This window comes from Perognathus longimembris, chromosome 6 (genome assembly GCF_023159225.1).
Source record: "Perognathus longimembris pacificus isolate PPM17 chromosome 6, ASM2315922v1, whole genome shotgun sequence".
Taxonomy (NCBI): Eukaryota; Metazoa; Chordata; class Mammalia; order Rodentia; family Heteromyidae; genus Perognathus; species Perognathus longimembris.
In genome coordinates, this window is record NC_063166.1 from 49088406 (window position 1) to 49112511 (window position 24106).

The 24106-nt window shown below is 44.6% G+C and overlaps 1 protein-coding gene, 1 non-coding gene and 1 pseudogene across 2 annotated transcripts in view; 2 read left to right on the plus strand and 1 right to left on the minus strand.

Annotated features, from left to right (window-relative positions):
* Positions 1 to 5769: 5769 nt before the first annotated feature.
* On the minus strand, positions 5770 to 10265 carry LOC125353191 (annotated as a pseudogene).
* On the plus strand, positions 8458 to 8573 carry LOC125354048. Its single transcript, XR_007211433.1, has one exon. It is a non-coding gene; the product is annotated as a U5 spliceosomal RNA (small nuclear RNA).
* Positions 10266 to 23786: 13521 nt separating the features above from the next.
* Napb (NSF attachment protein beta) overlaps positions 23787 to 24106 on the plus strand; it is a 42965-nt gene continuing 42645 nt past the window's right edge. Inside the window, exon 1 of the mRNA XM_048348699.1 lies at positions 23787 to 24015. Within this exon, the coding sequence (XP_048204656.1) occupies positions 23918 to 24015 (98 nt within the window). The 5' untranslated portion in view covers positions 23787 to 23917. The remainder of the gene's footprint in view (positions 24016 to 24106) is intronic.

Genomic DNA, 24106 nt, shown 5'->3' on the forward strand with positions numbered 1-24106 from the left:
TTAAAACCGGAGACTGCGTGAGGCATCCCCGGGATCGTCTGAGTGTCCTTCATTAACGTAAGGAGGGCTGGGAGCGGGCGGTTCGCGACTCTTCCTCCTCTTGGTTTGCCCCGTGGGGTATGCTCCCCGCCTCTCCCGCTGGCCAGGAGAGCACTGGGGACGAAGGAATCCAACAACTGGCACCCAGATGTGGGGTTGGAAAGCATAGGTTTAGAAACTCTACCGGCGAGCCGAGCAAGCAGGTCCCAGAGGTAAGGGCATCCCTGAAAAGAATGGGGCACTCTCAAAGTCAGCAGAGCGATCCACCCTTCAGGGTGCTGAGATTTATGCTCCAAAATACCAGACTGGACATTTCAGACTCCTAGGCTGTAAAGATTTGGGAGATGCTGACCCATGCTGTCCCTTGGCTGGCCGAAGCCAATCCACTCTCCTGGGGGACGTGGGATTGGCTAGAGCAGGAAGTGGAAAGCAGGGATTTCGACTTGGGAAAGGAGCTCCCTCTCGTATTCTTCCAAATTCTCTGGGCCCTTAAGGCCTGCTTTCCCCCAGACCCATTAAAGGAGAACATCTGGGCCTGGGAAGGGTCTGTGGGAGAACATTTTGGAGGGGAGGGAGATGGCCCTCCTGCTGCCCAGGAGGAGAGGGGCTCAATGCCTCATTCCAATGGGCCCACAGAAGAGCCCCGGCCTGGTCCCCCGGGTCCTGAGTTAAGCGCGCCTCGGTCCTGAGACATGTGGTGCACGAGCGAGGTGGGGGGCGGCCTCTGCCATCTTGTCATCCTTCCCCCACCGGATGCTCCCCTCCACCTTGTGCAGACCTGAGAAGGCCTGCCGAGCTGCCAGTCTGCAGCCACAGCTCTCGCTCACTATGCATGGGCTCCCCAGTAGATGTTGACCTGGGACTCATCCCATCCAGGTGGCATTCCTGGTAAGCCCAGGACTTTAGAGAACTTAGAAAGGTACTTACTGAGGAGGGACCTAATTCTCCCTGGGCCGAGACCCTCCTCCGTGGCCTGGCTCATCGACTTAGCACCACCCAAGATTGGAGGAGTTTAGCTATGACCATACTTCCCAGACCACTGTACATAAACTGGTGTGCTTTTTTCAGAAACGCATGCTATGCTCAGGCTGAGAGAAATCAAGCTGCCAATCCCCCAGTCCCCATAACTTTTGAAATGTTGTTAGGGTCCACTGATCCGTACTCTACAAGCCTCCCAACAGGCTGCTCTTCCTGCCCCCTATCAAGAGAAAGCATTGGCCCTGGGATTGGCGGCATGGAAAAGGTTGGGGGGGGTGCTCCTCGGAGCCCCCGGTATCAGGAATTACTCAAAGGGCTATGGAGGACCTTGGCACCTTTATCGACAGGGTGGAAAGGAGCCTCCAGGGAAAGGTCCCTCCTGGGCCCTCACTGGACCAGCTTGTCAAGGCCCTGGTGTGGGACGGAATGACCGCAGACCACAAGCTAGCCTGTACAGGAATGAAGGATAGATCTATGGAAAGCTGGGTAATTGCCAGTGAGGATGCCAGTGCTCAGGCCCGCCGGACACAGTCACTGACTGCTTGGCTTACCGAGGCATCCGCCCTTGCCTCTACCAGCAGGGCAAACAAGGGGTTCTGTTTTGGGTGTGGCTGCCAGGGCCACTTTAAGAGGGAGTGTCCTACAGGCTCCGTAAAACCTGGTGCCTCATGAGGACAACCCTCAGGCCAGGCTAAGGCGCTACCTAGTACACCTTGCCCCCGGTGCAGGAAGGGATTTCATTGGCAAAAGGATTGCAAGTCCAGATTTGATGTTGAGGGAAAGCCTTTAAACTAGTAGTGGGGTGCCCTCCAGCCCCGTCACCCAAAGGAAGCGACCAGTCTAGCAGCCAGTCTAGTGACCAGCCTAAGGCCCACTGGACAGTCCCAATAGTCCCAGGAATTAGACCAAAAATAGACATCTTTATAGCAGGGAAAAGGTTCCGATGTTTAATTGACACCAGAGCAGACGGGACTATGCTAAGAAAAGAGGAGGTTCCCCCACAATGGAAGCTGACCCCTGGGCCTCCGTTGTCGGGGGGGTGGGGGGTGATGCTAGGAGTGAAGTAACCAGGGACTGGCTTGTCTGTAGACATCTAGACGGTAGTCAGGGAGAAGTGCACCTCCTGGTGGCGACTGGCCTAACAGCTAATCTGCTGGGACAGGGTATTTTTGGGGAAGCTGAGGCCTTGATCACTACAGGTCATGGCCTGTCAGGTAACCCTAGTGACTATCAGGGAGTGCCTCCTTCCGAGGCCTCGGGGCAGGGGGCTCCTGTTCCTCCTATGGGGCCTCACCCCCAATCCTAGGGGCCACTGTTCCTACCATCCCTGCCATTCGATGGCAGTTAATTTGTTACCAACCCTTGTGTCCTCATATATTAAATTAGATAAAAATTCAATTACTCCCCTGATAATCCAAGATAGGCTGAGCCTATCTTCTTGCAGCACCTTTGAGGACACCAAGAACTACCTGGAAACCTGGCACAAGGTAACCAAATGGCCAATCATCTGGCCACTAATGGGATTGTTATAGTTATAGCCACTGCACAGCCTCAAAATTTTCAAATGGCTCAAGGACTCCATGAGTGTATGCATTTAAATTGGAGAGGGTTACATCAAAGATTCCCCCTGGTTCCTATAAAGGACTTTAAAAAGATCATAAGGACATGCAGATCATGTATGCCATTTCTGCACGTTCCGCCTCTGCAATCTCCTGGAGTTAACCCCAGAGACCTTAAGCCTAATGTTATCTGGCAAACTTATGTAACCCACTATGCTCCCTTCAGAAAATTAAAATATATATTTATGTCCATAAACAGCCATTCACATGCCTGCTAGGCAATAGCTCATTCAGGTGAGAGGGCCTGGCATGCTGAAAGCCATTTTCTACAATGTTTTGCTATCCTGGGGCTCCCCCTACAGATAAAAACAGATAATGGGCCTTGCTTTATAAGCAAACCATTACAGACACTTTTTCAAATATGGAATATTAAACACACCACTGGAATACCATACAATCCAAGGGGTCAAGCCATGATCGAGAGGCATAATAAGACCTTAAAGGACCAATTATTAAGACAAAAGGGGGGAAGCAGCCCCCATGACCAGTTAAGGACAGCCACCATGCTTACATTAAATATTTTAAATTTCTCCAAAGACCAACCTCTGACAGCTTTTCAGAGACATTGGTCAAATCAGACACCTTATTTAAAGGTGAAAGTCCGATGGAAGGACCCCCTTACTGGATCATGGCGAGGTCCTGGCCCACTTATTCGTGTGGGAAGGGGCTTTGGATGTGTCTTTCCGATTGGGGAACCAAGCCCAATTTGGATACCAGCTAGAGACTTAAAGTATTGTTCATCAGAATAATTACCCAAGAGCACTCACTCTTGAGAAATGTCTTCTCCTCGTTCTCTCTAGGAAAAAATAAAGACCATGGTGGATTTCTTCCTGCTCCTCCCTGGAAATACGGGAAGCCTGCCTGCATGCATCAGTGGTGGACAACAACAGAGACAGCCAGCCTCCCTTCCTTCCAGTGTCCAGCCCTGCTTGCTTCCTGGACTCTACCTTGGCGTCTTTCGTGTGCAATGTTTTGCTGTGGCGATATCGCCTGCAGCTTTTCCAAAGAACTGGAATGGAGTATTGTACTGTTGTTTCCCTTTTGCCTTTCCCCTGCTGCTGAGCTTAGGGGTTCCCGTTGGGGGGAAATAGGTGTTGAGGGTTTTGGCACCTTGCTTCAATGTTTATGATAAAATGTTTACTAATCACATGCATTAAGTTGCTAGCACCTTGGCTGCCATGGACCTCCAGAGTCGCCAGGGCCTGAACCTGCTTCTACCTCACCGCCAGAGAGGGGGAATGCTGCCTGCGGCACAGAGACGGACTAAAACTCCAATTTTCCCTGGACTGAGCTGAATGGGTGGCTCCCTCACCTTCTCCCCCTGTGGGAGAGGCCCCACATTTGCCTTGTGTTTACATTTGCCTTATGTTCACATTTGCCTCTTGCTAGGGCAAATAGGTTTCCCCTATTTCTTAAGCTATGAGCCAGAGCTGTCCAGTTAATGGTGGTCTGGCAGCATTATGCTGCTTTTAGCCATTTGGGAACCCTATGAGGTTGGTCATGACCCCTACCAGGATGTGCAGCCTACTGGGGTGTACAGGCGTGAGGCAGAAATAACAGGGCCTCCTCTTGAGTGCCAATTCCACTCCCCCCAAGCAGGCCCTGCAGGTAGGTTTGCCTGAAGAGCTAGGATGGCAGCCAATGACGGGTAAGACCTCCCGGGGGGGTGGGGGGGCCGGCGGCGACCTAAGACAGGCGCATTCTTGAGTAAGGAGCCTCCTGCTAATTAAAAACAGAAGGGGGAGATGTGGGGCACCGGCCTGCAGCTTTAAGAGGTGGTTCTAGCCGGCCCGCCTATTTTCCCATCTCTGGAGCCATGTGGCTGTTAGTCCCGCCTGCCTTCCAGGTCCAGAACCAGAAAGGCAGCTCTAAACAGCCCCACCTCCCAGACCATGTGCAGCCAAGATGGCTACTGGTTGTGAACCCGGAGGTGGTCCTGGGGGTCATGACATAGATTTATGCCGCGCTTAGGGAGGTCCCTCGGCTCTCCACCCTTGACGGACAGCTCAGGCAGCCAATCAGCGCCTAGCTAGGTGCTCTACACCCCTCCCCTTCCTGCCACTATTTTGCCTTTATAAATGTGGTTCCCCCTTATTAAAACCGGACACTGTGTAAGACACCCCCCGGATCATCTGAGTGTCCTTCATTAACATAAAAAGGGCTGGGAGCGGGTGGTTCATGACTCTACCTCCTCTTGGTTTGCCCCGTGGGGTACGCTCCCCACTTCTCTGGCCAGGAGAGCACTGGGGGTGAAGGACCCCCTACACCTAGCTTCTTGCTGCCCAAGAAATTACAGGCTCCCAATTTGTTACCGTCATCATTCTTGGCAGCAAAGTGACCATCATGCCTCACTCACTTCCTAAGAGGGCCAGATCTATAAGGAGGCTCCTTTATTGCTGGTGTGAACTGTGACTGTTTTCAATTCTAGATCTCTCCTGCTAAGGGTCAGCAATTTTATTATGCTTTCCAATGAAATGACCAATGGATCCCTTGATTCTTTCTATCCACCTCTGATCTTTGTCTTTTTTATGCATATGTGGTACAGTAACCTCTTATTTATTTTTTACCAGTCCTGGGTCATGAACTTGGGGCCTGAACACAGTCCCTGGCTTCTTTTTGCTTAAGGCTAGCACTCTACCACTTGAGCCACAACACCATTTCTGGCTTTTTCTGTTTATGTGGCGCTGAGGAATCAAACACAGGGCTTCATGCATGCTAGGCAAGCATTCTACCACTAAGCCACATTCCCAGCCCCTCCCTCTTATTTTTATCTAGGTTAAATTGAAATTGTTTTGGAGATATAAATCAAGGTCAGTGTATACATTTCTACATCTACAGTATATTTCTTAAAGCCCTGTGTCAACACGTGCTTGTTACTTCAGAATGTTTTAATTTTACATATGTGTACATACACATACATATACACAGATATCATCTTAATTTACATACATACATATATACATATACACACATACATATATACATATACACAGATAGCATCTTAATTTACATGGGGATAACATCTCTACTCTTAGTGCTACTTAGAAATTTAGAGTTGTGTGGAAATTTTTTTATACTTTTCTCTCCTTAATTTCTGCTAAATTCACTATAGCCAGAGAACAATGTATGGTGCCAATTATGGAATTCATGAAAACTTGTAGTATGAATCAGAAGATGTTCAGTTTTGATAAATCTTCCATAGGTTCAAAAAGGGACACATGTACTAAAAAAGTTGAGATAAAGCTCTCTATAAAACTAATTCAAATTGGTTTAATAGGTTTTTCAATTTGTGTATGTCCCCTGTGATTTTTACTCTATGGAGCTGTCCATTACTGAGAAAAGTGATTAAAACTCTCCTACTAGTATTTGTGTTTCCTTCTCGGCTTGCTAAGTAGCCTCAGTGACCTTGAGGGCAGAGCTTCCTATAGCCATCCTACACTGAGCCTGTGCCTGGCCCCTCTGTAGAAGGACCACCCATTGGGAGCCTGGGCCCCAAAACTCAAGTATAGGGGATTTAGGTGGCTGCTCCATGGGGGAAATGTTCTGCAGTATTTTTGTTGTTGTTGTTGTGTTTGTTTGTTTGTTTTTGAGATAATGTTTCACTATTTTGTCCACGGCTGAAGTAATCCTCCCTCTTTAGTCTCTATAGTAGCTGAGACTGTAAGAGAATAAGGCATGATTTACACATTCCTCCCAAAATAACAGAGAAATTGAAAAGAAGTGAATGAATGAATGAATGAACTTGTGAAGGAATTCATGGAAGGAGGAATGAATGAATAAGTACTCAAACCAACCAGTGGGGCCCCTGCCTGAGCTCTATCACATGAACTGAAGGGCCTGATTAACTTGGCTCTCTGTAACTGTAGGAAAGGTACTAGTAACGATGACAAGAATTTTCCATTGTTTATCACATACAATGACATCCAGTGTATGTACATGATATATAGAAGAGTGCAAAATGGCTACGAGGGTGAGATACCTTTAATTGTGCTGGTGCTATAAGACCTTAGACTATATCTATCACACTGCAGAGGAAGAGCAGGATTTTGCTGTGGGTGGCCAAAGGCCCTGTCCCCCCTTACGTTATCATTACATATGCTGTGCAGGATGACAAACTGGGAAAACCACAGCCTGGGGAATTAACATGAAAAGTGCAGTACACCTGAAAAAAAAATGTAACACATGAGTTTAAAAACTGTAGTAATTCTAACACATTAATTAGAGAACTGTAACACATCTACATCATAGGGTATAGCATATTTCAAGATGTGCTAAAATGAATTTAAAAAGAAGTGGGGGCTGGGAATATAGCCTAGTGGTAGAGTGCTTGCCTTGCAGGCATGAAGCCATGTGTTCAATTCCTCAGCACCACATATACAGAAAAAGCCAGAAGTGGTGCTGTGGCTCAAGTGGAAGAGTGCTAGCCTAAAGCAAAAAGAAGCCAGGGTAAATGCTCAAGCCCTGAGTCCCAAGCCCCAGGACTGGCAAAAAAAAAAAAGGAAGTGAAAATAAAAAAGAAGTGAAATATAAAAACTAAACCAAATATACACCCAAAGTACTGCTCTGCCCAGACAAAGAACAGAGGTAGCTGAATTTTCCCACCTAGTTGAGACCATCACCCATCTCCTGTGACATCCTAACTACTCACAGGCTTCCGAATACATATCTGCTGAATAAAACATTCCCACCCAAGGGTCTCAGAGGTCCCATAGAGATGGCCCTGCCAGGCACCATCCACCTGAGCAACAGCACAAACCACCCAAAAGGAGGCTGCCGCCAAAGCTAGTGGTTAGGGAATGGGATCAACCATGCACAGCCTACCCCTGACAGAGAGCCACTCAAAACTTCCAAATCCTATGCATACGTGTTACCCATAAGTTGATAATGTCAGAACTCAGGCTCTCTGGGAATTATCCTTATGACATAGAAACTAGAGGCGAAAGCTGGCTGAGCAAATGAACTGAACCCTTCTGATACTCAAAGACATTAGCAAAGAAAAGGTGGGGACCACAGACAGAACATCCTCTTCCTGGATTTCTAGCATCTCAGGAAAGTACAGGGCTGGAACAGAAGGGAGGACTCTATCCAACCAGGAAGGTCACATAGACTTACTCTGGTTGCCTGTGGTTAGCCATCTGTCATGTGAGCCTGTCTCTGTCTGTTTAAGATGACCCCCTGTGCCTCCAGCGGGGGATCCCTAAGACATGGTAGGAGAGAGGTCAGGCACCCTCATTCTACCCCAAAATTAACCCCAACTTCTTCCCTAAGCCTTTCCTCACATTTTCTTTAATATCAGTTTTTATTCCCCCAAAACGTGTGATACTTGGGGTTGTTTTATTCTCAAACATTTTTTGCTCCTGAGCCTTGTTGCATTGGATAATTGTCAAAATTTCCATCTTGTTTCATACAAACTGTGAGGCCCATTTCCAACTCCATTAAAAATATCACTGTCCATGTCTATCAAGAAATCATACAAACAGCTGCTAAATTATTTGGGGTTTTTTGTGAATTAAAGCAAAGAGGAAACCAAATCTCTGAATATTCAGGTGCCTGAAAATAAGAATATGCAGACAAGCTAGGCACTAGTGGTCCATGGCTTATGATCCTAGCTACTAAGGAGGCTGAGATCCTCGGATCTCCGTTCAAAGCTAGCACAGGAAAGCAAGTCCATGAGAGTCTTATCTCCAATTATCCACCAAAAGCTGAAAATGGAGCTGTAGCTCAAATGATAGAGTGCCAGCTTTGAGTGAAAAAGCCAATAGACAGCCCTCAGGACCTGGCTTAGAGCCCCCGTACTGCTCTCCTCAAAAAGAAAAGAATAATACTCTGGTTTCTCTTCAGATCGTATAAATCTTTCACCTTTTACTAAAGATTTCCGTGGAGAGGAACAATTCTGAGTTATCAGGCAATTTTTTGAGGCCTTGTTTTACCAAGGCTACTTAAAAAAAAAAGAAAAGAAAAGAATATGCATCCAATGTCTTCATGTCAACAGAAAGGTGCCCAGGAGTTCTCTTAATACATGCACTCTTGCCAGCAGTTCATGCCTGGGTAACCACATGTCTGTACCAATAGAATCCCACACAGAAAATCCTACACAAGCTGCTACCACACCTGACAATATGACAACTCTCAAATGTGTGCCAGAGCCGAATCAGCCTGACTGAGGTTTCTGCTGATTGTCTCCCTTCCCACAGAGCAGGAAGATAGCTAAGACTTCACTTGCTACTAACAAGCAGAATGGCACTCTCCCTCTGGGGCATGAAGTCTAGACTGGAGTGGGAGTCTTGAAGGCTGTGACTCTTTCTTTTTCATGGACACCGCATGGCACGCTCATCTTACAAACATAGAGGTCGGTTTTGTGTGCTGTGCAGTTGTGAATGTTTCTTAGACTTCAGTGAAAAGTTGTGAAGAATGATTCTCCTTTCTTTAAATAGAGGTCCATGAAAGCTAAGGAGTTACTAACCAGAAGAGAAAACAAATCCTGCCAAGAAATCTTCCCAGAGTGAGTCACAAATCCCACTCGTGGATCTGAAAATTGTTCCAGAAAGCTGACTCCATTAGGGGCTCTGGAATCTGCCCACACAGGTTACAATGACACTCACCCAGGCCTGCCACAGCAGACACACAGTCATACATGGACATGCAGCACACTAACCACACACTCACACACCCATGCCATCCATACCCACACCCACTCCTGACACACACCAATCCCACACTCTCACACTCGTGCCTGACATACACCAAACACACACCGTCATGAACAAGGTACCAACAAATAAGCACTCCCCCATGTCAAATACACACCAGACACATATTCACTCATATCCAACACATACCAACTACCCACTTATAGACAGATACACACACACACACACACACGTCCTGCATACAGCAACCATACATTCATATACTCATTTCAAAATGTACCAGCTATACATTCACCCATTCTCAACACATACCAACTACACAAACATATGCACACACGTGTATTCCCAACATATACCAACCACACATTACTCACTCAAGCCTAACACACACCAGCCACACACTCAACACACTCCTTCACATTGTCCCACACCTTCTTGTATGCCACCCTTACCAGGAATCCGGCTAGCAGCCCCCTGGCTGAGTAGCATCAACAGAGCTTCTAGAGGTGAGTCACCCAAGTCAGATGTATCTTCCAGCGGACAGGAAAGAGCTGGAATAAACTGTGCCCCTGGGCAGGTCCACTTACCTGCAGAGGGGACTACACATCCACACCCAGAACCCTCCTCATCAGTCCTTGCTGATGTCCCAGCTTGCTCAGGACTCTTCACGTGAGGACCTGGCTCTGGCATGCACACAGTGACTGCCACTTATCTTTTTCTGGGCTCATCCAACCTCTAGCAACAAGTATGTGTTCTCTTCTGTGTTGTCATTGAACTGAGCCACAGAAAACTCCACTGATGCCACAAAATTAAGTTCTTACTAATGTCTACAAATTCTTTACGAATTTTCCAGATATGGGTCGCCAGCACAATGAGTCCCACAAACAGGGCTACCTTCCACAACATGACTGACCTCAATGTCAGTATTGGGGACCAGGGATAGGTCCTCCCAGCGGTGGGTCTCACATGGTGCTGATCACCTGATGCCGCTGTTGGTTGTCTCATCTGTATTGCCATGCCTTGCTCCTCCCATCAGTCCCAAGCAGAAGGCAGACCAGGAGGGTACATGTTCCTCCTGCCCCTAGTGACACAATCCCTGGACCAATAGGCATTCACAACATACCCCTTTCCCTGTAACCCTCGGGGGCTGGTCCCACAAGTTCTAACTGAGGACTTTCACAGCAGCTTCTACCTGCTATCCCTGCACTTAGAGTAGGGGGAGTGATGCCCACTCTGCTTGTCCTCACACCATGCCTGCAAGGATTATGAAGGTCACAGGGGCTCTGGGAACTCTGGTAAGCCCTCACCTGGGGACAGAGGGTGGGGGAGGTTTCAAACAGTTGCCAAGCTTGCTCTTGACCTTGGCTGGAGCTCATCTGCCAGTTGAACAACTCAGGAAAGCACAAGGAATGTGTCCAACAGTGTTGGGGAGGGGGTTAGCTGTGAGAGGACAGGCTTCCCACATCCCTGCCCTTCATCCACCATAAGTCTATCTGACTCCATCCTTCAAGACTTCTCTGTCAATTAGAAGTTTCCTTCATTTCTAAACCTGCTTTCATTTCCACTGACAGTGTTTTTGTTTTGTTTGTTTCATTTTGACACGTTTTCATTTCAAATCAGGAGTTTATATTCTTATCAGCTTTTTGCTTAAGTCCACACTAGCCAGAGAACATCCACTCTACTTTGGCCTTCTTAAAAACATGTTGAAATATGTGTGTGTGTGTGTGCACGCACATTCATGTGCATGCACGCACACACATGCCATTACTGGACTTGAATCAGAGATTAGGCATTGTCCCTTAGCTTTCTCATGCAAAGCTAAGGCTGTACCATTTGAGCCACAGCTCTGCTCCTGGGTTTTTGCTGGCTAATTAGAGATAAGAGCCTCATGGACTTTCTTGATAAGGCAGGCTTTGAGCCATTATCCTCAGATCACAACCTCCTGAGTAGCTAGGATTACAGGTGTGAGCCATTAGTGCCTGGCTGAGGCTTACTCTTCTTTGTTCAGAATATGAAAATATTCTCTATGCATTTGGCGGAAACGTGTATTCTGCATATTTTAGTCAGAGAGGTAAATATGATGTAGTAAGATCATTTTGTTCATACTTTAAATTTGTTGATATTTGATTTGATACAGTTTGGATTTTATTTTTGATCTTCTTTTTCTATTGGTTATTGAAAAATCTTAAAAGCTCTCATTATGAACATTGTGAGTTTGTTCTTTTTCCTTCTACTTCTGACTGTATACATTTAAGACTGCTGCACTAAGTCTAGAACAAATAGAACAATTACAGCTTGCTGGTGCTGACCATTTCCTTACATGAAGCACATATTTGATTCTGAGTAGCATCTCTTACTCTGCATATTTGGTAGCAGGAAGATGTCTTTTGCTTCAGAGAAGCAATATACATTATCATGGACGAAGTTTGTAAAACTCACACCAAGGGCATTTCTTTGCCAATGAGAAAACTGGGACACAGAGAGAGCCATTGCATTGCTCACGGGAGCATTTCTGGCTTAAACAAAGCCCTTAGAGTCATCAAAATGAAGTACTACCAAGCACTAGTGGCTCATGCCTGTAATCCTAGCTACTCAAGAAGTTGAGATCTGAGGATCACAGTTCAAAGCCAGCCCAGGTAGAAAAGACTTTGAGATGTTTATCTCCAATTAACCAAAAAGCTGGAAATGGTGCTATGGCTCAAGTGGAAGAGTGCTAGCCTTGAGCAAATAAGTTTAGGAACAGCACCCAGGCCCTGCATTTAAACCCAGAATCAGCACACATACACATGGACTCACGCACACACACACACACACACACACACACACACACACACACGGAGTACATATGACTATGACTGACACAGCATCAGGTTGTCCTTTCTCAAAGAGGTAAAGGCTCCATGGTCAACCCAGTCAAGAGCAGATGCCGCAGGTGTCAGGAAGCACAATGCAAGAGCTAGGGCAGAAAGTGTGATGGAGGTGTGTTCATGAGCAGGTGATGGTTGTGGGTGTCAGGGGCTCTATCTCACTGGGGAGCTGGACAGAGGAAGGGAGAATGTTGTAAGGTATCTGCCTGAAAAGTGGCCCACCTGAAGGGCACAGAGGCTGGGATACTGGATCACTGACTATCATATGTGTAGAGGCTGCTTCCTGATGCATAAATTGCCTGGCACCTGGGGATAAATGTGTCCTGTGGCCAGAAAATACTTTAAATAAATCCACAATCTACAGGAGGACATAGTAGCACTTATTTTACCCATTTCAACAGTTGTGAGCAGAAAGGGCTGAGTCTCTGTTCTCTGCTCTGTTCCTCTGCACTTGGTCCACTCTCAATCTGGCCATGTCCTAGAGCATGATGGCTGCACCTAACAACTACACTCCACGCAGTGTAAAGGGAGAATAACTGGCACTTATGGAAGTGCTTTTGGGAGAAGAGGCCTCACCATCTGGGGAAACCATCAGCAGGGGCTGTGGCAGGTGTACCCAGGACTATGATCTCACTCACTAGCCTGACTCAAGAAGAAACCATCCTAATGATGATCAGCTCATACGCAAACACATGCAAACACATGCAAACATACGCAAACATACGCAAACACATGGCTGAGTCTACACAATATCTGCACTTTCAGGGAACAAAGAAGAAATATAATGGAATGTTCTTTTTGCAATGCATGAAAATACAAGTACTTAGGAAATCAGCTTAATAAGATGTAACTATATGTCAATACACATTTTAAAGGCCTTCTAGAGATATGAAGACTTAAGTAAATAAAATATAATGCAAATTTTTTTTCTTCAAATTGGTAGGATATTCAATGGAATTTCAATTCAACAGGATATTTCAGGAAATAAATATTTAAAGCCGGTTTAGAAACATAACATGAAAGGAGAGTCAGCAAATTTCTAAAAAAAAAAAAAAAATGATGAGGATAGGAGATGTCACAAGTAGCCCAACACTGGTGGCTCTCATCTGTAATCCTAGCTACTCAGGAGGCTGAGATCTGAGGACTGCAGGTCAAAACCAGTCCAGGAATGAAAGTCCATGAGACTCTTATCTCCAATTAACCACCAGAAAACCAGAAGTGGAGCTGTTGCTAAGTGGTAGAGCACTTGAGCTGAAGAGCTCAGGGACAGAGCCCAGGCCCAGAGTTCAAGCCCCATGACTGACCAGAGAGAGAGAGAGACAGAGTCAGAGACAGAGACAGAGACAGAGATTACAAGTTACAAAGATTGACAGGGTCATTGGTCCCATGGTTGCTCAGATTTTACTTCCAGGAGTCTAGGGTCAGGCTGAAGGAGGGTTAGGAAGATTACCATGATCAGCATTCCCAGAAGGTAGGATAGACTTGAGAAAAGGAGGAAGAAGCCGGAGAGGGGGAGGAAGAGGAAGAGATTACTCTGAAGTTTATTTTCAGACAATGGATAACAAATGATATGTTTATGCAACAGAATTCCAGTCTATGACAAAAGTGACCTAAACACAAGTACACACAAAACCACAGATACGTTGAATAAAGAGATACCAGAAATAAGAATATATATTGTATGACTACATTTCTAAAACTTCAATAGCCTGAGATAAGCCATGATTTAGGATGTGGACAGAGGTTATCTTTGGAAGCTTCTCATCTGTAGTATGCAGATACACTTGCCATTCTAGAGGGTTGTCATGACGAGACAGGAGTGAGCAACTGGCTTAATTGACAGGCACTCTGGCCCTGTGTGAATAGAGATTTTACACACACACACACACACACACACACACACAGCATTTCATTCTTTTCCACTATCTTCCCTCTTTTTCAAGGACTCTCAGCAAATATGAGGCTGTTGCTTAGAGGCCAATGGTCACCTGGTTTATTTGCCATTCTCAGTCCCTCAGTGGCACCCCATTTGTAGTCTGATGTACACCTTCTCTATGAGACTATGAATCGCAGGAAGGAGCGTTTGGGAGAGCAGCAAGCATATGGACAGTTCAGAGGCTCACTGTGGCTTGAGTATAGTCTGGAAACTTGGAGCATGAACTATCCCCCATGCTGATAGAAGGCCTTACCTGAGAGGATAGCTTAAATATACAAACAGTAAGGCTGGGCTGAAAACCTCTTTCCTTCCAGAGTCTGGAATGTGGTACATGCCGAACAGAGATCCCTCCATAACCAGTGCAACAGAAACCTGGATAGTGAATCTCTCAATACATTTCCTTAGCATGGCATATCTCACGGGTGTCCTCACCGCTCACTGCTCAATGTTAAGCACCTGTTATGTGACTTCCAGAAAATGCTATAAGTTCTGCCTGCCTCCCATTCGACTGCATCGACACATTTTTTATTTTGCTAATGTGCAGTGTGGCCTTCGGCTTGTAAAACTATGCACTGTGTCCTGTGAGAGAAAATTACCCACTCTATTTTTCTTCTGGGGGACCTCAAGCCCACTGCTTTGACATGTGAGTCACTGTTTCATGTACAAAGGCAGGGTTCGGGTTCTCCCCTGCTCCAGCCAGAGGTGAGGGATAGGCCTGAATCTAGAAAAACTGCAGAGGGAGTGTTAGGAAAGCTTGAGGAGCAGGGCTAAAGTTGGAAAATACCTTGAAGGGTCCAAGAAATCAGCATCTGCTCATGTTAGCCCCCTGAAGACCTCTGGTGTGTGTGGAGGTGAGTGTGAGGGAAGGGGAAGGTATGAGCTAAGTAGGCTGAAGTGTGTGCCCATGTATGTTCAGTGGGTGTGAGTTCATGCAAGTATGTGGGGGTGAGTGAGAATGTCTGTGCAAGTGTGTCTATGTGTATGTGTATGTAAGTGTGACTATGTACACTGGTAAGTCTACTGTTCTCTGCTGGTCAGGAAAGGGCAGATCTGCTTGTGCACTAGCAACTTGCAGAGCTGTGCCAGACAGGCACCGTCACACTGATTAACCATCAACATGCTGCATGTAGGGAAAAAACTAACACTGGCGGTACCTTTAACTACTATCCCACTCTGTGAAGTGTATTAGTGTTAGCTTTAAGTGCTAAATAAGAATAAGAATGGTCATAATAGTTATAAATATTTTATGAATTTCTAGATGGCACTGTGCTGAATTATAATTTTGACCCATTCTGCAGATAGACAAGACTTTTACCACTTGAGCTATACCCCAAAGCCCCATAAACTTTTTAAAAATTTTTTTGCCAGTTCTGGGCCTTGGACTTAGGGCCTGAGCACTGTCCTGGCTTCTTTTTGTTCAAGGCTAGCACTCTGCCACTTGAGCCACAGTGCCACTTTAGGCCATTTTCTATACGTGATGCTGGGGAATTGAACCCAGGGCTTCATGTATGCAAGGCAAGCACTCTTGCCACTAGGCCATATCCCCAGTCCCCCATAAACTATGTTTTAACAATTAACTCTTTAACAATCAGAGATTGATTTCACAGCCCTAGTGCCTCAGCTTTAACCTGGGAAAACTGATCCAAGCATAAGTTAAATGAGAGTACTGCCATCTTGTGGTAAATGTGCATTACTGAGACAACTCCCTGGAATGCCTACATCGATGCAGAACCTTCTAGATGTCATACTAACACTGCCTGGCCCATCCCCTATGCTCTCTCCTCTTGTGGTTTCTGTGGTTCAGCTGTTTGTCCTTCCCTCTAGATATACATATTTTCCCCTAGTCAATTATTTCCCACCCTCCCCACCAATGTGGCTAAGATGTACTATTGTCTCTGCTCTATCTTACATAATTTACTATCTGACCTTGAGAGAACACTGGACCAATGAGAAGCAGCTTTCAAACAGCTTTTCCTTTCTCTATCATACTTCAATTGCTGTATTTCATCCAACTGCCAGGCGCCCTTCCAAGGCTGGGCTGGAAGGAGCAACTGTGGTCTGTGACTTGCTTGGGTATCCCACATGTGGATGCAGCTCAGACCATGTAGCACTCAGACCCTCTGTGGCAGCCCTTGCTGCAGTCCTAAGCCCTTATTCCTAGAGCTGCTGCACACAGACGTGGCTGACCTTGGCTGGCAATACCCTGTGGTGCTGCAGATCAGGCCAGCAGCAGTTGCACAGAATGTTGACAGGATAAGGTAGTGCTGCAGATGGCTCAAGTTGGCATTGTCACAAGGGGCTCAATGTACATTTTCTTTTCCAGACTAAGAAACCATAAAGCTCAGAAAGTGTCTCCTCCATCTACAGAGTGCTTCTTCCGGGGTACACAGTGTGGATGAGGATGCCTGGGGTGGGAGAAGCTAAAGACCCATCCTCCTGCAGGTGTTTTCCACAATGAGAGGTGACTTACAATGTAATAAAGAAAGAAGAGTGGCTAGTCTCCAGTGGCTAATGCTGCTCATCCTAGCTACTCAGGAGACTGACTGAGATCTAGAAGATCATATGTCAAATCCAGCCTGAAAAAAAAAATCCGTAAGATTCCATCTCCAAAATGACCAGCAAAAAGCCTAGCTGGAGTCATGGTATAGCACCAGCCATGAATAAGCAAGCCAACCAAGTGTGAAGCCCTGAGTTCAAACCCCAGTGCCAGAAAAAGAAAAAGAAGGAGAGGGGGAAAATGTAACTTAGGTTAGTAAGAATAATACATTTTATCAGTCAATAGTATAGTAAGGTGATAATAATTTACAGCAATTTAATATTTATTTCCAAATGGTACGAAGACAGACTTGGAGTGATTCTCATCAGACCCCTACACCTATGAAAGCAAATAAATTGGAACTGAAGTGTTCAAGAGGCTTTTGCTTTCTGCCACCATCTTTCCATTTTTCTGTGAGGAGATGATTATCTCACTAAAAGCAAGGGGAAGCAAAAGTTGAAGAAGGCTGAGTATTTATTAGCATTCTCTAAGTTTTAAAGTTCGAGGCCTTTGCCTATGTTTCTATTTGGTTATTTGTATTATGCTGATTTTTCATAAAATTTGTTTTTTCTTACTTTGATTTGGGTATATGTGGTACATATATACTTCTGGATGGTGGTTTATCTTCTCATTTTATTTATAGCACACTGGTGAAAAGAAATTCTTAGCCATAATGGAGTGGATATATTGATTTTTCTCTCTTCTGGTTTGTATTTTTGATGTCTTATGTAGGAACTCAAGGTCATAAAGCTACTCAAATGTTTTAACAAAGTTAATTTCCTGTGTTCTCTTCCAAACATTTTGAAGTTTAACACCACCTATTTCTATCCATAATCCACCTAGATTGGTGCATGGCATGTTTGCTAATGCTTAGTTCAAACTTTTGGTACTTATAGTCTGTGTGAAGGGCATATGCCTCTCCTTTCCTTATTGTTCCTTCCTAGTTTTGGTGTTAAAGTCGTGCTGGTCTTCAATGAGTCTGAGATCATGTAAGTCAGGAACTTCACCATGAACAGAAGCACACAGCAATGGGATGTCTATATAAATAGAAAGGTACAAGGGAACCATGGAGTCTAGGGAACAAAGCAATTGTTTGAAGTGAAGAGCAGTCATGCTTGCAGTCCTAAGTCTGAAGAATGAGAACAGGAACAATCTAGAAAGAGTCAGAGAATATCAGCTGGCCACTTTGTGGAGGGGCTGGGAATCAAATGCTGGAATCTCACTCACCTTCTATCTTTCCTTAACTCATGCAATACGCACCTCACCTCACTGGTCAAATATAGGTATGACTCACAGATCTCAGGAGCCCCATTGGTTGAATCCTATTGGCTTGTGTCCTGGGGTAGAAGGCAGCATAGGACAAGTGTACTAGGGCTTTCAATGTCACACACCAGTAGGATATATATATATATATATATATATATATATATACATGTATACATATATACATACATATATATCTGTGTGTATACATATGTGTATATGTGAAAAGATATATTATGAGAGACTTATTCATGTGATTATAGAAACTGAGCAGTACATAATCTGTCATTTGCAAGCCAGAGGTCCAGGAAAGCACCCATTGTAGAATCATAAAAACGCAACACGTGGCAGGATACAAGCTGTGAATGGACACTTGCTAACAGTAAGAAAGCTAAAACAAGAAGGCCTGGTTCACCATGTTCAACCCTCACTGTTCACCACTCTGTTCACCTTAGGGACTGTGAAAGCACCACAAGTGTTGATTTGAGGATTACAACACATTTTAGCTAGTAAGTGAATTTATAAACAGAGAATTTGTGAATAGTAAAGGCTTCCTGTATTTTCAGTCGGTTACTGAGATGCAGAATAGGTTTGCAAAACTTCAGCTCAATCTGATCTTTTTTTTTTTTTTTTTTTTTCGGTGCCAGTCCTAAGGCTTAGACTCAGGGCCTGGGCACTGTCTTTGAGATTTTCTACTCAAGGCTAGTGCTCTACCACTCGAGCCACAGCTCCACTTCTGTCTTTTTGGTGGTTAATTGGAGATAAGAATCTTGTGACTTTTCTACCTGGGATGGCTTCAAACCAAGATCCTCAGATCTCAGCCTCCTGAGTAGCTAAGATTACAGGTGTGAGCCACCTGAACAAGCTTTTACATATGGATTTTGGGGAGGCAGTCCAGATGCAGACTACAAGTCATTATAGAGCACACAACTCTAATTACAAAGACAGAAACATGTTACAGAAACATGTTTCATAAACAAATAAAAATAAAGCTACAAACCTGTTCCCCAAGCATATCTTTGCATGTGTAAGTTTGATGATTAGATAGGGACATGTATATATTAAAAATAAAACAATTTTGTTACACATGCTGGATTATGGGAGATTATCTTATTCTCAAAATGTCTTTGAGTTGTATTCATTGCATAGTAATTTGTGAAAAGAAATTAACAGGCATGAGAGAAAGAAACCACTTACCTCTCTTAACAATTATGTTTGAAGCACCAAACTATGACTGATAGATCCACCTTAAGCATAAATGAGAAAGGTCTAAGTTTCAACTGTGTTGTTTGTTGATTTGCTGAAATTTAAAATACTAAGTTAATTATAAAAGTTTCTATAGATTTTCTAATTGTCTAGTGAAAAAGTTACATTAACTAGTGACCATAATATAAGTAATATGTATTTCTCCTAATCAGTTATTTTATTATTTAATATTTTCTCCAAGCAGATATTTGTGTCTACTTAATTCTTTCTTTTCTAATTTTTATCTAAATTTTAAAGAGCAATTTCTTAAGAAAATATTAGATTGTATTTTTAAAAGCTACATTTGAGAACATTTGTAGCAACTTTATGTGGTTTGAAATGGAATTCCCCAACCCCCTCCATAAACCAATGCTACTTTGACAAAAACTTAAACAATTAGTACAGAAGATATAACTAGGGCTTGGAGGCAGCCTCAGGTGATAGGGAGCTTGCCAATGAGCATAAAGCATCAGATAGTGAGCTCAAGTCAGTCTCCAATGGAAAACAAACCAAGTAATTATTTCTGAGATTTACTGATCAAGTGCTCTTGGGTTTCTAAAGGCTGGGATATGACTCAAATGGTAGAGCTCCCATGTCACAACCAGACACCTTGAGTTCAAATTGCTAAAAGGAAAAGTTCAAATGTTCTTGGTTTTACAGGTCCATGAGGAAATTCAAAACAATCACTACAAATAGAGCAATTAAATCCTAGCCCTAAAGTTGCACAACTTTATTCACAGAAATGGAGGATATTTGTCTTCATTAGTGCATTACTTCAAGATTTTAGTGAAGAGATTTCTGGAATGTCTCCATTGGTCCTCACCTTCTAAGGCAGAGCACATTGCTTTTTTTTTTTTTTTAATTTTTTCATGTTTTGTTTGACTTTTTCTTTCTTTTTTTTTTTTTTTTTTTTTTTTTTTTTTTGCCAGTCCTGGGGCTTGGACTCAGGGCCTGAGCACTGTCCCTGGCTTCTTTTTGCTCAAGGCTAGCACTCTGCCACTTGAGCCACAGTGCTACTTCTGGCCATTTTCTGTATATGTGGTGCTGGGGAATCAAACCCAGGGTCTCATGTATACGAGGCAAGCACTCTTGCCACTAGGCCATATCCCCAGTCCCAAAACATTGATGCGGTTTTTTTTTGGGGTTTTTTTTTGCCAGTCCTGGGCCTTGGACTCAGGGCCTGAGCACCATCCCTGGCTTCTTCCTGCTCAAGGCTAGCACTCCTGCCACCTGAGCCACAGCGCCCCTTCTGGCCGTTTTCCACATATGTGGTGCTGGGGAATCGAACTGAGAGCTTCATGTGTAGGAGGCAAGCACTCTTGCCACTAGGCCATATTCCCAGCCAAGTGGACTGGCCCTATCCAGTGCCTCTGAGCCACTCTTAACCTTGCAGGAAGAATTGAGGCTGGGATGCCCTGAAAGAGGACTGCTGAAATCCCAGGCAGGCCCCTCAGGACTTCAGGACCATGTAAGGCAGGGCTGCTCCTCTGTCTGGAGCCTCCAGCATCACAACTCAGGCTGTAGAATCACTTCTTATAACCTAACATTAGTGGTAGTTACAAACTGTCTTCAAATCTGTTGAGATTCTCTCAGCCTTATCTATTTGCCTGCATGTGGAAAAGTGCTGTTCCATTACTTTTGAGAACAGGATAAAAAAAAAGGTGACCCTACTCTATCTAGCATTCTCCCTTCCCTTCTAGGAAATCATGCAGAAGACCACACTTTTTTTCTTCATTACAAAGGTCATTTTCTGACTCTGCCTATCTTAGAGCTTAGTATTCTCATATGGATTTAGCCCTTGTGCCCATCTCTCTGATAGGCAGGTGGACACTTAACCTTCTAGTCTAGAGTCTGATGTACTGATTGGTTGGGGTGTCCATGTGTCCTCTGGATCTTCTCCTAGAGAAAGGTCAGCAATTTGTCTGACCTATTCTTATTCAAGGTGGAGACTGTTCCACTCCTGACCTATTTTCTCAAAAAATACTTGGAATCGTTTCTCTCTTGTCTTAATAAATGCTCAGAGCCCCTGAAAGGCCAGTTAATATGATTCAGATCAGTGTTTCCCAAAGGTCCTGGTGTGATGTGTTTGGTCCTCAGGATAGTACTATTTTGATAAGTTATATAGACCCTTAGGAATTGGGTCATAGTGGGAGGTCCTTAGGCCATTGGAATTATATTCTTCATGGGATTGTGGAATTCACAGTCCATCTACACACTCCCCATACACACACACACTTCTTGGCTCATGATATGAATGTTTTAATTTGCCATGTACTTCTAGTATGATATTCCATGTTCATAAGAGGGCCAAAGGCTTAAGGACATCCAATTTTATAGCGGAAACTCCAGAACTGGAAGCTAAAATAATCTTGTATTCTTTATAAATAAATTTCCCCAAGTATTCCATTACAGTAATGCAAGGCTAACTAATACATGCAGTGAATATAGTCCGCTGCTCTCCATGAGGACTCTATGCAATGATAGGATTGTCCTACTGTATACTTCAACAGGGTAGCCACTAGCTATGTGTAGCTATTGAACCTTTGAAGTATGGCTACTGTGACTATGAAATAGTAGTTTTGTTTTATTTAATAGTGTTGAGTTGAAATGTGAAGTCAATATTTGGCCATCCTAGAGAGCATAATGTAGGTAAATAGACCCCTGCATCTTCTCCAGGACAGCTCCTACCTGAGTTGCTTCCATTTCATCCCTGGCCCATACTAGGGGATCACTCTCCTTATTTTCACTTCTGATCCTTCATCTCTCAATCTGGTCAGTCCTTATTCTGTAAAGTTTCGCTCTTTTCCTTGCTTCCTCCTCTTATCTTGTCTCTGACAAGAAGCACTTACTATACACAGTAGCTGTGGTTGGAAGATTTTTCTCCTTCTTTGGAGCAAAGTAGAGAAAAGAAGTGCCCACACAATTTCTATAAGAAAACAAAATAATTTTTAAAAACCAAAATGTCAAGATACAACCCTCTCACCCTTCATTGCAAGTACTAGTGTAGAGGGGAGAAGTCTAGTTTTTTGTGGGCTTTTTTATGATGACAGATGTTAGAATTATGAGTTTAGAGTCAGGGGTGAAGGCTTCTTAGTCTTTTTTTTTCTTTTTTTGCCAATCCTGGGCCTTGAACCCAGAGTCTGAGCACTGTCCCTGGCTTCTTTTTGCTCAAGGCTAGCACTCTACCACTTGAGCCACAGCACCACTTCTGGCTTTTTCTGTATATGTGGTGTTGAGGAATCGAACCCAGGGCTTCATGTATGCGAAGCAAGCACTCTACCACTAGGCCACATTCCCAGCCCTCTTTTTTTTTTTCTTAAAGGTTTACTTCCCAGATCCCAATTCCAGGTGTTTCTAACATCAAATGCTGGTGGTCTAGGTATCTGTATTTCTTGAACATCCTGCAGAACTTCTATATTTCATCAAGTTTGATAGACTTAGAACTTTTAAGTTGGTCCATTCAATCTCATCCTCAAAGCTTGTTTTGCTTTACAATGTTTATGTCCAGTTTTTGCAGTTTTTCATCTCTTCTTTCCTGTGTTACTGTTACCTCCAATATCCTCCCTTCTTTCTCTAAGCTGCTACAAATACAAATCAGCTTGTCAAATGAGACAAATATACACAATAATTGTAAATGAACTGTGCAAAATGACCATAGGTTTCCTCTCTCTGAAGTGCCCTACAATGTGTGGACTCTTTAACATATGCCTACTAACTTTTCTTTCTAGGAGTTTGTTCCCTTTTGCCTTGCTCCCTAAAACAATTCATTTTCTTAGGGATGTTTTGCTAGTCAGTGTATTTATTAATAGCTTTACATTATCCTAAGTTCTCATTCGGCAGTGATTCTATTTGCTTCATCACCTCTGTGTTAGCGTTGCCAACCAGTCTAGACATTGTATAAAAAATAATTCCCTCTGGAAATCATTGGCACAGGACTGCCTCTATCTATGGATATTTCTCTTAGGAGATTTGAAGTCTTTCTGGCAGACAAGAATGTTGTCCTAGGAGATCCACCCCGTGGCCAATATTACATAAGGAATAAGGCAGGTCAATGACTCATATTCATTTAATAGAATTCAAGCAATAGAAATAGTGGGTTATGCATATATGGCACATGCAATTCATCTCTAACTAAAAAGAGGACCTGCAGAAAGTTGCAGCTTGGGGAAACTTAGAAATGACTCTGAATTTATGTTAGTGGAGATGAGGCACTTAAACATCTTGCTCTGAGACATTAAAAATAGCTCTTCCCACCAGCTGTTGCTCCTTATTTTGGAGAGTGGGGGAGGGCATCACATGGTTGATGAAACTGCTCTCAGTGGCTGTATTATATTCTGTTAGAAAGGACTTGCATGTAGGTTGAGCATTCCAATCTGTTACTTCCCCATCGGTCCATTGCTAAGTCAGTCGTGTGCAGCAAAGATGCCTAATGCTGCATGTTCCGGGTGATCTCTGTTGCAAGCCAAGAGTCGTTTACCAACTTCATATACTTAAAAGCCTTAGTTCACCTTGGCCCAAGACCCCACTAGAGGGCCACGCCCCCTGCGCCGGAGATTCGGGAGTCCGAGTTCCGCAAGTGGGGACCCCCTCCCAGCCCTGCCCAGCAGCCTTCTGGGAGTTGTAGTTGGTGTTACTCGCACCCAAGCCTCCGTGACAGACTCTTGGACTACAAATCCTAGCAGGCACCTCGCCCCGCACCCGCACTCCCACCACTGGGAGGGCCGAGGCACTCTGAGAGCTTCACCTGCGGGCGGAGGAAGCTGAAAGCGGCGGCAGCTGGCAAAATGGACAACGCAGGCAAGGAGCGAGAAGCAGTACAGCTGATGGCGGAGGCCGAGAAACGGGTCAAGGCCTCCCACTCCTTCCTCCGAGGGCTGTTCGGGTGAGCGCTGTAGTGTGCGTGCCCAAGGGTGCCCCGTACTCCCCCCGACCCCCATCCGCTACCCTTGCAAGGTCCCCAGTACACCTTCGGG